This window comes from Protomyctophum bolini (genome assembly GCF_963924005.1).
Source record: "Protomyctophum bolini genome assembly, chromosome: 12".
Classification (NCBI taxonomy): Eukaryota; Metazoa; Chordata; class Actinopteri; order Myctophiformes; family Myctophidae; genus Protomyctophum; species Protomyctophum bolini.
In genome coordinates, this window is record NC_137873.1 from 35,093,894 (window position 1) to 35,108,043 (window position 14,150).

The 14,150-nt window shown below is 43.4% G+C and overlaps 1 protein-coding gene across 5 annotated transcripts in view; it reads left to right on the forward strand.

Annotated features, from left to right (window-relative positions):
* Positions 1 to 1,007: 1,007 nt before the first annotated feature.
* mib1 (MIB E3 ubiquitin protein ligase 1) overlaps positions 1,008 to 14,150 on the forward strand; it is a 78,253-nt gene continuing 65,110 nt past the window's right edge. For 2 of the 5 annotated variants that reach the window (XM_080778773.1, XM_080778772.1), the window contains exons 1-3: positions 1,008 to 2,122; positions 5,455 to 5,626; positions 10,787 to 10,916. In XM_080778773.1, coding sequence (XP_080634899.1) covers positions 1,894 to 2,122; positions 5,455 to 5,626; positions 10,787 to 10,916 — 531 coding nt within the window. In that variant the 5' untranslated portion in view covers positions 1,008 to 1,893. The remainder of the gene's footprint in view (positions 2,123 to 5,454; positions 5,627 to 10,786; positions 10,917 to 14,150) is intronic. The other 3 variants (XM_080778770.1, XM_080778771.1, XM_080778774.1) reach the window with 2 other exon arrangements.

Sequence of the window (14,150 nt, forward strand, 5' to 3'; positions counted from 1 at the left end):
TGCTGTTCTAAATCCCTAGACCTTTATTGACCTTACCAACCTTGAAAAGGTCACCATCAACAGTCAAACTGACATACAGGTCAGGTTAGGGCATATTTTGCAAGGTATGCCATCTGGTGGCCAATAAACCGAATACTAATCTCAGAATGTTCAGGCCAATTTTTAGGCCAGTCCAATAGAGCATGCTTTTGCCTTTTTTTAAACCCTCACCCATTTTAATCCAATACATACGTACATATGTACATACGTATACGTACCTACGTACATACACGTACGTATGTATGTATGTACTGTATGTAACTAATATTTCTGAATCTGAGCTTGGTGCATGACTCGGACTCTTTCAACCTGCAATTAGTCCCTGTCTGAGACCAGAAGACCGGCCTTGAGTACTCTGCAGACATGAACAAATTGCTGATTTAATGTCATTAATAAAAGCATGCACGAGAATCTGTCTCTGCAGGACCCCACAGCCACAGGGGTCCTTGAGGGTAGCTAATATAACATCATAAATCAATAGCTGATGTACAGCATACAATAAGGTCAGACTGAAGAGGTCTTTTGTCCATCAATCAACTCTGAGGCTTAATCAGGATTTTGGCCAGAACTAGACTGAGCTGTGGACATTGCTCTCTGCCCTTATGTTTTCTATGTATGTAACTGTATTTTATTATTATTTTTTTGTCCTGTGTTATGTCAAATGTGTATATGTGTTGCATACAAGGCCGCTGGGTTGCAAAACGAATTTCAGTGCAAACTGACAATAAAGTACTATCATATCGGCCTAGACGCCTAGTATATCATATCATATATCATATCATACAAGCTCACAGTTGTGAACTTGTTGTATAGGGGTCCCTGTTCCCAACAACACATTTATTTCTATTCTACATGTTCATTTGGGGTTCCTTGACATTTATTGATTGAAGTATTTATTAACAGTTTGCAGAATTACAGAGTTTTAACCTGCACATTCATTATGGACCCTCGCTCGCATCTTCATCCTCTCAGACGACCCTCTTCGTTGCTCCGCCCCGCCCCGGTGGTCTGGTCGGTCAGGCCAGTCAAATGACGCTCCAAGCCAAACAAACCCAAGACAAGAGTGTGTTTTTTTCGGACCCGAGTCGACGGCGTCTTCGTGCGTGGTCGGTTTCCTCCGTCTGACTCTGTACTCACTGTCTGTGGCTAGCAGCCTAGCTCTGCTGCTCTACTCGCTTCAACGCTGAGTCTGATTGACAATAATGGCGACCATTCTGAGTTGACTCCAGCGGGGAGCCGTTTGACAAAGAAAGGCAGCATAATAACGGACGAAACCCCCAGCAGCACTCCCTTCCCTCGCATTCAACAACACCGACCGGGGAGGAGAAGGGCGGACTACAACATTAGTTCTTTAACGATAACATTGCTAACCCAGGAACGAACAAGGTTTTTTTTAGCTTGCTAGCGAAGCATTAGCCACCGAGCTAACTCAGTAAGAGGTGGCATATACATTCTTGTTGTGTGGAGGAGGAGGAGGGACATCCATCCAGTTTGCCAACAAAGATCTTGGCAACCATCTAGCAATGTGGCTCTACTTCGCGAGCTTGTGGGTGACCGCTTTCCCCATCTCGTTGTGTTAACATGGAAAGAAAGCGCCGAGAATAGTTTTCTTTTTTTAATGTAAGAAAGTGCGTGGTGGTGTTGAACAGCTTCCTTGGGGTGGTGGCGGTGGTGTGGGGGTAGCTAGCTGTTTAGCTTCTGTGTCCTGTTGCTTGTTCACGTTCGTCCACTAAAAAAAGGACTAGTAGCAACATTAGCTCCCTGGCTGGCTAACTTCATACAACTCGCTGCTGTGGCGTTGCTGCTGCTGCGGGGTCCTCCTTTTCGCCGCCGACAACAACAACAACAACAACAATGACCACGGGCAGGAATAACCGAGTGATGATGGAGGGGGTCGGGGCCAGGGTGCTCCGCGGACCGGACTGGAAGTGGGGCAAACAGGACGGCGGAGAGGGGCACGTCGGCACGGTCAGGAGTTTCGAAAGTCCCGAGGAGGTGGTGGTGGTCTGGGACAACGGCACCGCGGCCAACTACCGCTGCTCCGGCGCCTACGACGTGAGGATCTTTGACAGCGCTCCCACAGGTAGTCAAAGCTCATTTTAGAGGCAGTGCTTACTGCTTCTCAAACTTTTTCATGTCAAGGTAAAGGACACCCACATTTACACTTATTATCATCCCACCACGGACACCCATTTGAAAAGATTTGCCAAGCGGACCCCCATAAGAGAAGATTATTGCGGCTCTAGCAGGCAGCACTGATTCTCAAGCATTTTAACTTCAAGGACCCCCCCGGCCTCATTGACATGCATAAGGATACGGACCCCCTGGCATTTCCATCTCTGGGACCACAATTCATATTGTAAAATCAATGTTACATTTAACTCAGAGGGTGTACAAATGGAACCAAATGGACCCATTTGTACACTCTTGAGTTACAGACCCATATAAAGGGTCCATTTGGAATGGTTCGTAACTATCTATTATTTAGCTAGGGACCCCCTTGAACTCCCTCAATGGCCCCTGGGGGTCCCCGGACCCCACTTTGAGAAGCACTGCATTAGAGTGGTTGCCCATGGCAACCTGTTATTACCAATTTGTTGAGTTTATCTCCACGTTATAATTTATCTCCACGTTATAATCCCCAATTTAACTCTTTAAGAGTGTACAGATGCAATAAGGGTCTAAAAAAAGGGTGTACACAGGTTTACAAATTAATGAATTAAAAATAGATCATGTGAACTTAAGGGTTTACCTGCGCTGCAAAGTTAACCAGGGCAAGCACATTGCTCTTAGTGTGGACATTAGGGTTGTGATGATGGGAATTAGTATGTTATTTTTATATCTATGTCTGTTGCTTAATCCTCGCCAAATGAATGTGACAGTGACCGGCAGCCTGGGTGGGGGAACCACACGACATGGCCCAGTTTAGTTTAGAGTTCAGTTCAGCTCCTTATCTTCTTAAAGTGGTGTTTTTCATTTTTTTCATTACAGAATGTTAAAATGCCATCTGCCAAAAAAGTTGTCAGGTTAGATGCGGTCTGTCTTCACAAGATCAGTGGAGATTGGTAGACTAGTGACAGTGCCCTCATCAGACTCTTGAGATCAAATGGCCCTGGTTAGGTTGGAGCTAGCCCCTCTCGGAACCCCCTGGGTCAGCCCAATCCGAACCGAACCGGGCTGACCCGTAGGGTCCCTGGTCAAGCTAAGATTTTCCAATGCGATTGTTGGAACGCGGATATAAAAAACTCAACCTTTCTTCGATCTGCTCGCTATTACCGCGCTTTGTATTGTGTTTGATTACGGATGTGCGAACTATAAGTACCTTACATACCTCTGATAAAATCTCCTGTGTCGCGGAAGCCGTTAAGTATTTTTAATCCATGTTTGATTAAAAATGTCGCTTTGATTTCTTCTTGTTTATTTACCGTTTATTGTACCGCCTCCCGATGTGCGGTTGGCTTTGCGGGCAACGTCCCTGCCTTTGATCTGCTCCGTCATAGCTGTAGCACCACTAGCTAGCCAGATAGGCGGTACAATGAGGTGTCAATAAACAAGGTAGGAAGAAGCGACATTTTTAATCAATCATGGATTAAAAATACTTAACGGCTTCCGCGACACAGGAGATGTGTCGGTATGGTATGTAAGGTACTTATAGTTCGCACATTCGTAAGTCAATACATGAATAACCATGGTAAAAGCGCGCAGAAGTCCGTCTCATGGAGTGTTTACATAGTATTTGTTTGTGCGTAACTGGCGACAGCCCCACGTGAAGCAGGACCCAATGCAGTAAAGTCTTAAAAGTGTCAGAAACTTTACTACATTCGGGTTCTGCTTGCGGGGCTAGGTTGGAGCTAGCTCTGGTCCATGGCTCTATAAATGCCGTTGCATTTGGAGCTATGTTACTTACCGATGACTTCCGGGACTCGCATAAATGCAGACCAGCCTCTCGTCTTTAGCGTAAATAAAAAGAACGTTTTCGCTACTCGCCAATACAAAGGCGGGTTGTGTCTTAGACAGCCCTACTTTGCACTCTGAGCCCCCCACCACACATATAAAAGGTACTTTTTGGCCAGAAGGGGGTTTATTTTTCACTGGAGGAAATATATTCTCTATGAAGGTTTTCTCTTGGAAATATCGGTAGAGTAAGTAAGTACTAAAAAAAAATTCTGGTGGAAAACAAATCCCTTTCTGGCCAAAAAAACGTACCTTTTTATACGTGTGGTGGGGGGCTCAGAGTGCTTCCACTAAGGAAAGTAGGCTTTCTAATGAAACAACCCGCCTTTGTATTGGTGAGTAGCAAAAATGTTCTTTTTATTTACGCTGAAGACAAGAGACTGCTCTGCATTTATGCGAGCCCCGGGAAGTCATCGGTAACATGGCTCTAAATGCAACGACATTAAAGCTAGTATGGACCAGAGCTAGGTTGGAGCCTGCTGTGGGAAGTAGTTGTAGCTGTTGATTGATCTCTTACCAGCCTACAGGTGAGCCACGGGGTGCCCCTTGTTTACATGTTTAATGGGTGGAAAATGTCCCTGCCTGGTAAACCCTGGCCTATATACCATGTTGTTCTTCCCCCAGCGGTCTGTCTTGGACCTCTCCTTTTTTCTCTCGGGCCGGGAAAGAGCCAATCTACAACCTCATGATTAGTGATTGATCTAATTAAATACAACATTTATAATGTGAAACAGTTATTTACCTCTGTGTTTAGATACATGCACATGTTCATGGACACATAGAATTTTAGAAAGCTAATCGTGATCAGTCAATGTTCTAAACTGCAGATACTGAAGAAAAAGAAGAATCGCCCATCTGCTGATGACAATTATTAAAAATTAAGCATACGACGCAGATTAATTAATTGGTCGACCACTACCCGTAATGCTATGTTATGGGACAACTCCCAAACTCCTCTCCCTTCTGGCTCCAAAACTCACTCACAGACTCACTCCCAATCTTCTGCCGTAGTCTGAAAGCCCACCTCTTCAGATTCCATCTTAGCCCGTAGCACTTGCCGTAGCCTCGACGACCTTACAGTTACAGGTGTATGCAAAGGTTCAATTTATGTAATTATGATAGCATTTCATGTATACAATAGACATGAGACATAGCGCTCTATAGTGTATACACATAGTTTAATTGTGTAGATATTCCACTGTTGGACAAATCTTAGTTGTATGAGCCTGTAACACTCTTATATTTGCTGAATGTTTGCCTATTTCCTGTTTCCCTATTTTGACCTGCCCAGGATAGGGGGATAGGGTGAACTTAAAGTTGTTAAAACCAAAGCCATTTTAGTTTCAACCACACGATAGCATGTCAACTATGTCACAATGGTGGGCGACTATTCTTGCGATATGATCTACAAGCTATAGCTCCCACTGAGAGGTGTCCCCCTTGCTTTGCGTTCCCCCTCAGGCATCAAGCATGACGGGACCATGTGCGACACCTGCCGCCAACAGCCCATCATCGGGATTCGCTGGAAGTGTGCCGAGTGCACCAACTATGACCTCTGCACCACCTGTTACCATGGAGACAAGCATCACCTGAGACACCGCTTCTACCGGATCACCACTCCTGGCAGCGAGAGGTTAGTCTCTGCGGCGTTGGTCTGTTTTGTTTTTCCAACAGGTTGTAAATCGCTTCACTTTGGTCAGCGTTGGTAAAAAAACAAACAAAAGTCCCTTTGCTCGTGTCGCGCGCCGATTGGCTGTAGAGACGCAGTAATGTAACTTTGAGTGTAACCAAATGGACCCACTCGAGACGGGTGAACGAGTGGTTCAATATATTTTATATAATTCCTGCTACCGGCTACTATATCATGTCTGAGCAGCAGAATTAGTTCCTACCTATGTCTTTGCAGAGGGTTTGTGTGTATATATTCCACCGTTGCTGAGTCGCGGCGGTCAGTTCAGTACTTCAGTTGGAACTGGATGAATGACATCATCAAACAGCCAAAAACATTTCTGGGGGTTCCGGACATCATCAGCGCTGATTGGCTATTGGGGGTCATTGTCGGAGGGTTGGAAAGAAGGTCGCTTCAGTTGGATTTTTCGAAGATGCCACAAGGCCGTTCGGAAAACTTCTCGTCTTTGCATTGACTTTGTAATGTATTTGCACCGCTCATAACACTTATGATGCTAAAGACGAGTCCACATGTCCTCTCAAATTAAATCGTTAAAATCCATTATTTTACAGCTATAGGCAACGCCTTGCTCGTCCGTCCCGGGGCTGTTTTTGCTGCGCACGCAGCCATTCACTTCCTGGTTTACGGGCCAACAATCTCCCTACAGCGCTGTCCGTGGTTTTGATCAGAACGGCGTCCTAATTTTTGACTTCATCAAGCATCTCGTTTAGAACATTAACGCTTCTAATAGAGAGATCAGACTTATTAGCGCGAGGTAGTAAATGGAAGATTTCACCTTCCGGTTTTGGGGGGGAAATGGAAGGGCGTGGCTTTTCAGAGTAAAATCTGCCTCATCTGCTTGGCACTCTAGCGCCTTTATTTCTGAAAGATTCCCTGGCCAAAAAAAAAAAAGTGTTGACTATCGAAGTCTGAACGCAGTTTAACACCTCGTGTATGGGGTGACCCAGCAGTTCACTCCGTTACCTACTACGGTATGTGACATTTGAGAGTCCTTGTCTGAGACCTGCCTCTCAGCCAACCACAACGCATGTGTCCAGTCTTCACCACTCCTTGCTCACTGTTGCCAGGCAACAGCTCAACCTCCAGGATAGGTTCTTTCAATGATGATCATATAATAATGATAGTAATAGTAGCTCCTATTCATCATCATCATTTTTCGACCGCGGTCGAGATCATGGATTTCACAACGCCACGCCAGACTTCCCGGTCCTTCGTTGCCACCCCCAGTTCCTGCTTACTGATGCATGTGTCCCTATAGCGATGACATCAGGGAACGACAGTTTTCTACCTCTGGTCTGCTTTGAGGCAGGACTCCAGAGGAGAAGGGAAGATATATAACCTCATTGTCAGCTCTGTAGCAGTGGCCGGAAAACCAAAAATCCTCTGGATTGGACTAGTGAAGAAACACGGGGAAGGTTGCCGTATATTAGATTAGTCGATGGGTGGCTCTTCCAAGACAGATTTTGCGCTCTCATTAGAAGGCGGGTGTAAGTGCCATCCAACCGTTTCTCTAGTTTCTTTGAAAGTGTCCATGTCTCGGAGCCATAGAGTAGAATCGGCTCAACGGTCGTCCTAAATATTTTTTTACTTTTAACATCTTACTAATCTGGGATGACCAGATCTTATGCATGTCATTGCAGGCTGACCAGGCCATACCCTTCCTATAGCTCTGTCTTATTACAAAGGACTAGAAGATGTATTTGTATAGATCTGGGGTTCTCAACGTTTTGGGCTGGGGACCTCCGGAAATGCTTTGGCCACGTCTCGCAAGTGGTTAGAGTGTCCGCCCTGAAACTGGGAGGTCGGGGTTCGATCCCCGGACAGGTCATACCAAAGGCTGTAAAAATTGGACCCAATGCCTCCCTGCTTGGCACTCGGCATCAATGGATTGGATTGGGGGGTCAAATCAACTAATCGGATGATTCCCGAGCGCGGCACGGCTGCAGCTCACCGCTCCTTGGCTGCGGCTCATTGCTCCAAGAGATGGGTCAAATGCAGGAAACAAATTTCACTGCAGTAACGTGTGTGATTTAAGTCGTAGAACTTTTACTTTGATCTTATCATTGTCTTGTTATACAGTATTCATTTATGCAAATATACTTGTCCTTATTACAAAAATGGCTGAAAGCAAGACTTTAGATTTGATAGCATTTTACACATTTACTCGGGAAGATACCACCTACAAAATGTTCAGCAAATGAAAAATACACATTAAAATATACATTTTTCAGGAAATGAAGAAAACGATGCCAAACGGCCTCATTCATCCAAGTTGGTGTTGTGACTTTATACATTGCCAACTACTTGCATGCGAGGGGGAGAGGTGGTGGAGTTAGCTGCTTTAGCAGACAGTTTGAGGGTCCAATGGAGTTGAGAGGCTTTTTCCAAAGCACCTTTTAAATACCTTTCATTGGTTCAATATGTTCTTAACCAACACACAGACGTAAAGTGTGTTCAATAGCATTGATTTATGAGGGGGAGGGAGGGGGGACAGACGGACGGACGGATACATTCTTCCTACTGTGTTTTTCCACAATGCGTGAATGTGCCCACAGATAGCGTTGAATGAGCAAAACCACGCTGCATTTCGCCATAGCTTGCACCGTGGCAATATTTGAGATGGGGAGCATCCTGTTCAACCGCGTTTCAGGGGAAACCGTCTATTGTGATGTTGAGTAGACGAACGCATGGCCCAACAGCTGGCGGCCTTTTCAACTAAAGTGTGACTTCAGTTCCCCCGAGACAGTCGGTGCATGGTGGCACACAATGGACGCCGGCGGTGTCCCCTGTCCACGGCGCTCTGACCGGCATATAGCAGTCGGGGGGCCTTTTGTTAAGATTCTTTCACTGACTGCTGCAGGGGGGGGAGGAGGAGTGTCTAGAGGCCACAAGCTGTTTTTGCTTTGGTTGGACTTGCACTGTCCAGCTGCCATGTCTACCATCTACAGGTGCATTGTAGTTTGACGGCGTAAGATCTTCTGGGCAATTTATTAGGCATCTATATAACTATATTATACTTGTGGCCATTGCTAGCCACACTAGTAATACAACAACACTCGACCTCAAATTGCCTCCTGGCTGATATTTACCCACCGACAGTGGGCATTCGAGCACATGGCTATATATATATATATATATATATATATAATTTTAATTTAATTTAATTTATTTATTTATTTTTAGAATCTGATCTCAGGTCAGAATGGGTTAAGGTAAACCACCAGCCTGGCCCCATGTCAGAAGGAGTGTGGCTTCCCTTCCATTGTGATTAAAAAAAGAAAAAAGACCACACACTCAAACTTGGCCTCCATGATATCGTTCTCTGGATAGTGTCCTGGGGGAACTATTGGTGGAAATGAATAAAAATGAGTATGTTGCTGCCACAACACCTGCTGACAATTCTTTTATAAACAACACTTTCTGGGCAACCAAGGAAACGCACGCAAACCTCCACCATCACACCGTCGTGCCAGGTTCTTTTAACCACTTAAAGGGATATTTCACTTTCTTTCAACATTCGGTCATTTCATCTACGTCTACTCAGGCCCCTACAGAGGAGAGGCTGGTCTACAAACATTTTAAAACGTAATTGAAAATTAGTCACCGTATTAAAGGATTGGTGTATTCGATGAATCTAACTTGTTAAAATGGAATTTGGAAGTTACAATGGGTTTGTCTAGGAGGGGTCGGCGCAGCTAAAATGAATATCAAATGTCTAAATACTGAATCAAGCAACTTCAAAAACTGTCTGTGGTGTTCACATAAACCTGAGTAGACGATAAAATGACCAAACATAGTTTTTTTAAAGTGAAATATCCCTTCAAAGGTGTAGTTCACCCACAAAAAAATGTACATTATTTAGTTTGTGTACGCAATAAACTAAACAAAACAAAAATCTATGAATTCAAGGCTTCATGGGGTGTGCAATTGATAGAAAATGATTGATGTATATATCTTGGGGCGAACTACTCCTTTAAGCCCCATTTTATCATTTTAAATAGCACTGCAGTGCACTGGTGTCGATAAGCTATTTTAGAAAGGTTTTTTAAATTATACATTTGCTCAAAATAGGCGTTGCCAGGTTGTGAAAGTGGTTTGAAATGACATTTTGCCATTTCACATTTTATCTAACCGCGGCTCGTTCCCAGCCCCTTTTCTCATCTCCTCCCCGAGGACAAAAGCCCCGGAAAAGAAACTAACCCATTTTGTGCGGTAACCCCTTTTGGTGTTAGCATTAAGCTATGCTTTAGCTATTGAAAAATAGCAGATCTACAAGCTCATAGCGCGCCACCGAGTGGCGCGCTACGAGCTTGTAGGTCTGCTATTTTTGAAAAATCGAAGAACGACTGACATAGAAACATAGCTTTTTCAGAAAGGATGCAGAAGACATTTTTTGAATCTGATCTCAGGTCAGAATGGGCTAAACTACAGCCGAAAATGTCTATAGGGGTCGGTTCAACTTCTGTCGACGCAGGCATATTTCTTGCAGTGGAGTTGTGGCAAGTTGCCCCGTGCCAATATGGAGGCCACCCAGTGGCCAAATGCGTCTTGTCTACGTCTATTATGCTTTCAGTTTCAGTAGCCGTTCTTGTCCAGCATACGTTGTTGTTTATTCATCCGTGTTCTTGGTTTACAGCTTTGAATAATGCCAATGCCAAAATAAGTGACATTAAACCATTTTGGGCGGGAACCCCTTTTGGTGCATTATGTTATAATTTGGCTATTGAAGAATAGCAGATCTACAAGCTCATAGCGCGCCACCTAGTGGCGCGCTACGAGCTTGTAGGTCTGCTATTTCTGAAAAATCGTGAAAATGTGGCCCAAATGTTTGAATTCAGAGCGAACGTTTTTAGCTCAAATCTTTGCTTCTGGGGGGGGGGGGGGGTCCCTGGAATGACATATTTTCAGATGGGGGTCGGCGGCCAAATACATATAATTTTTGGGGGTTCTTGACATGAAATATTGAGAACCACTGATATAGAAATATGAGGTTTTTCCAGAAAAAAATACATTTAAAAAAATGTACTTTTTTAAAAATGTCGACGTCAAGCCTAAATGGGTTAACGGAGAACCATTCTCTGTGTCTTCTTGTTGTTTTTACAGAGTCTTACTGGAGTCCCGTCGCAAGTCCAAGAAGATCACGGCCAGGGGGATCTTCACCGGGGGCCGGGTGGTGAGAGGAGTGGACTGGCAGTGGGAGGACCAGGACGGGGGCAACGGCAGGAGAGGAAAGGTGCGATATCATCGGGAGGATGAAAAAGCTATGTTTTAGGGCTGGGTGCAATAACCGCCATACCGCCATACCGCCGGTATGTAACGCATACCGCGGTATCGGGTTCATTACCGCGGTTAAAAAAAAAAGAAAAAGTGACACAGACCGAGTAGAAAAAAAACCGTGCCATTTTATCATGATTATTAATTTATTAGTGAGGACCTATTATATGAAGATAGGTTGAAAAGTGGTCCTTTAATGATTACCGTCATTATGGTAATCTCACAATTAATATTGCACACACCATAACTGTAATTTTTATTAGCCCTCTTATTATTCCCATAATGTTTGGTTTGAGATGGACTGTTTGCCTCCTCCACCCCCTACGGGATCTAGTCGCTCTGGAGATTATTTATAACATAAACTAACGTTTATGACGATTTTGTGGTAAATGATTAATACATTAATTATACCCCCTCCAATTGGATTTGTGTGTTCGCCGCTCTATTATCTGAGGGCTGATGGATCCAAACAACAATCCTGTGCGTGGCTCTATCTGAATGGGGAAAATACTAAGTTAATCCATTCAGGGCCTGACATCGAAATAAATAAAAAAAAGTCATACAAATGTTCTGAATAAAAAAAAAAAATCATGAAAACTTTCTGAAAGATTTGAGGCACATTTTAACGATTTTTCAAAAAATAGCAGACCTACAAGCTCCTAGCGCGCCACTCGTGAGCTTTTGTAGATCTGCTATTTTTCAATAGCTAAATTATAACGTAATGTTTAAAACACCAAAAAGGGGTTCCCACAATGGGTTCATGCCAGAAACGTGCTGCACAATTTAAGTAGGCAGCGGCTATTGGCTAAAACAACTGGGTGAGCGCGACGGAGAGAGTCATTTATCTTTTTAGGATAATATGAACGTTGACGATGAATTATTAATGTGTGATTAATCTGGCTAAATCTTTTTATCGTTTATACGACAGCCCTGTTATGTATGAAATGTGACTGCAGATAGTTGTGAACCAGCCGAGGTTTAGCTGTGTTTTTTAATTGTTCGTGTACTCTAGGGAAGTTATTCTAAAATAGACATTGCCGGCTAATTGTTTGGCAAAAAAAAATAGACTATCGAATTACATTAACTTTTCTATTTTTTTCAACTCCGAATTTCCCCAATGATAAAAGGTCCCTATTTTTAAGATCTTATGTTGGTTTCATCCCCACCCATTCAAATTCATATTATGTTCAGAGAAGACAAATTGTCCTTGCAGTCTGATGAGGTTGTCTATTAAAATGTAGAGAGAGAGAGCCATAAAGAGCTTGTATTTTGACTCCGGCCCCAGAGACCCCAATGTATTCAATTTAAGAGACCCTGCAGGCAATTTAAGAATTCATTTTGCTGTTATTTAATGGCATATCTCATTATTGTTTTATGATGCTGTAAGCAATATGCTCCCCAGAAAACCGCTATTACATGTCCCGTAGCCGAGATGAGCTGTCAGCGTGGTGCGAATGTTGCCTCCTAAGGCCGCTTAACCCATTCTGACCTGAGATCAGATTCTAAGAAATGTCTTCTACATCCTGACAGTTTTCCATTCTGACCTGAGATCAGATTCTAAAAATGTCTTCTACATCCTGACAGTTTTCCATTCTGACCTGAGATCAGATTCTAAAAATGTCTTCTACATCCTGACAGTTTTCCATTCTGACCTGAGATCAGATTCTAAAAATGTCTTCTATGACGGTCGCTCTTCGATTTTTCAAAAATAGCAGACCTACAAGCTCGTAGCGCGCCACTCGGTGGCGAGCTATGAGCTTGTAGATCTGCTATTATATTATATTATATAGATCTGCTATTATATTTTGCCAATAATGGGTTCCCGCCCAAAATGGGTTAATTTATTATGCCTTGGAATGAGCATTCGTATGATCTAATTATTTGAAATGTGTTTTTACTGAAGGCTAAACTGTTAATTATTGTAACACAGCTCCGACCATCTTTTTGCAATTTTTTACAAATTGCTGTAGCCTCGTCCATGGGTACAAATGCATACATGGCCTTAACCCATTTTGGGCGGGAACCCCTTTTGGTGTTTTAAACATTATGTTATAATTTAGCTATTGAAAAATAGCAGATCTACAAGCTCATAGCTTGTAGGTCTGCTTTTTTTTGAAAAATCGTGAAAATGTGCCTCAAATCTTTGAATATATTCTTTCAGAGTTTCAAATCTTTGCTTCTGGGGAGGTCCCTGGAACAACATATTTTCAGATTGGGGGCGGCGGCATATTTCATGTAATTTTTGGGGTTCTTGACATGAAATATTAAGAACCACTGATATAGAAACATGAGGTTTTTCAGATTTTTTTTTATTGTTTTTAAATTTCGACGTCAGGCCTAAACGGGTTAAAATCACTTCATGTAGATCATTTTGATTCTGTGTTTTCTAATTGGGCATATATTTTTATAATGTGGAATTGTGGACCCACTTGACATCTTTTAAGTTCACATTGGTTTCATTCTTGTTAAACACGGCAGCCAAGGACCTCTTGAAAGGCAAAGTTTCTCCACAACTCCTGCTCATTGGCAACTCTTGCCTCTTAGGTTCAGAGTGTCCTCTGGGAATGCTGTACAGTTATTCAAAGAGAGTCCCAGATTCCGACAAAGAAGACTTATCTGGAATGACTGCTAATGCAAAAGATTTTTCATTTCAGATGACTTTACTCCAGTCACTTTTAATTAAAAAAAGAAGGGGGTTGGGGGGGGGGGGGGGGGGGGGATCACGGCTTGCGTGCGTTGCACAAGTGCAGTGTTTTAGTGCATTTGTGCTTGATCCTTGTTTTTACTGCTTCTCTGGAAACAATTGCAAGTCACAAAGGTATATTAAAAAAATCACCTGAGAGGTTTTCCACTGCAGTAAAAAACGGTAAAAAGAGAAAAGTGGAGCATATTGAAAGAAAAAGAAGGAAAAAAAAGAAATTGCAGCGCACGGAGAATCGAGACATAATCAAATTGCGAGTCAAAAGAATCAAAATGTAATCAAATTGTTGGGTCCTTTGCCGATTTCCCCACACTCACTGACATTTCCCTGCCTTCCGTGAAGTCTCGACATGGTGATGGAATGGCATGCAGAACTGCAGACAATGCAGTCTTATGCATTAGCTACTACGGTATACCTGTCCCGCACGCAGACCGACGCGCTGTCCCATGATGGGGTGGGCGTTGGGAGAAATAAAGCTGACGTGCTCATCTA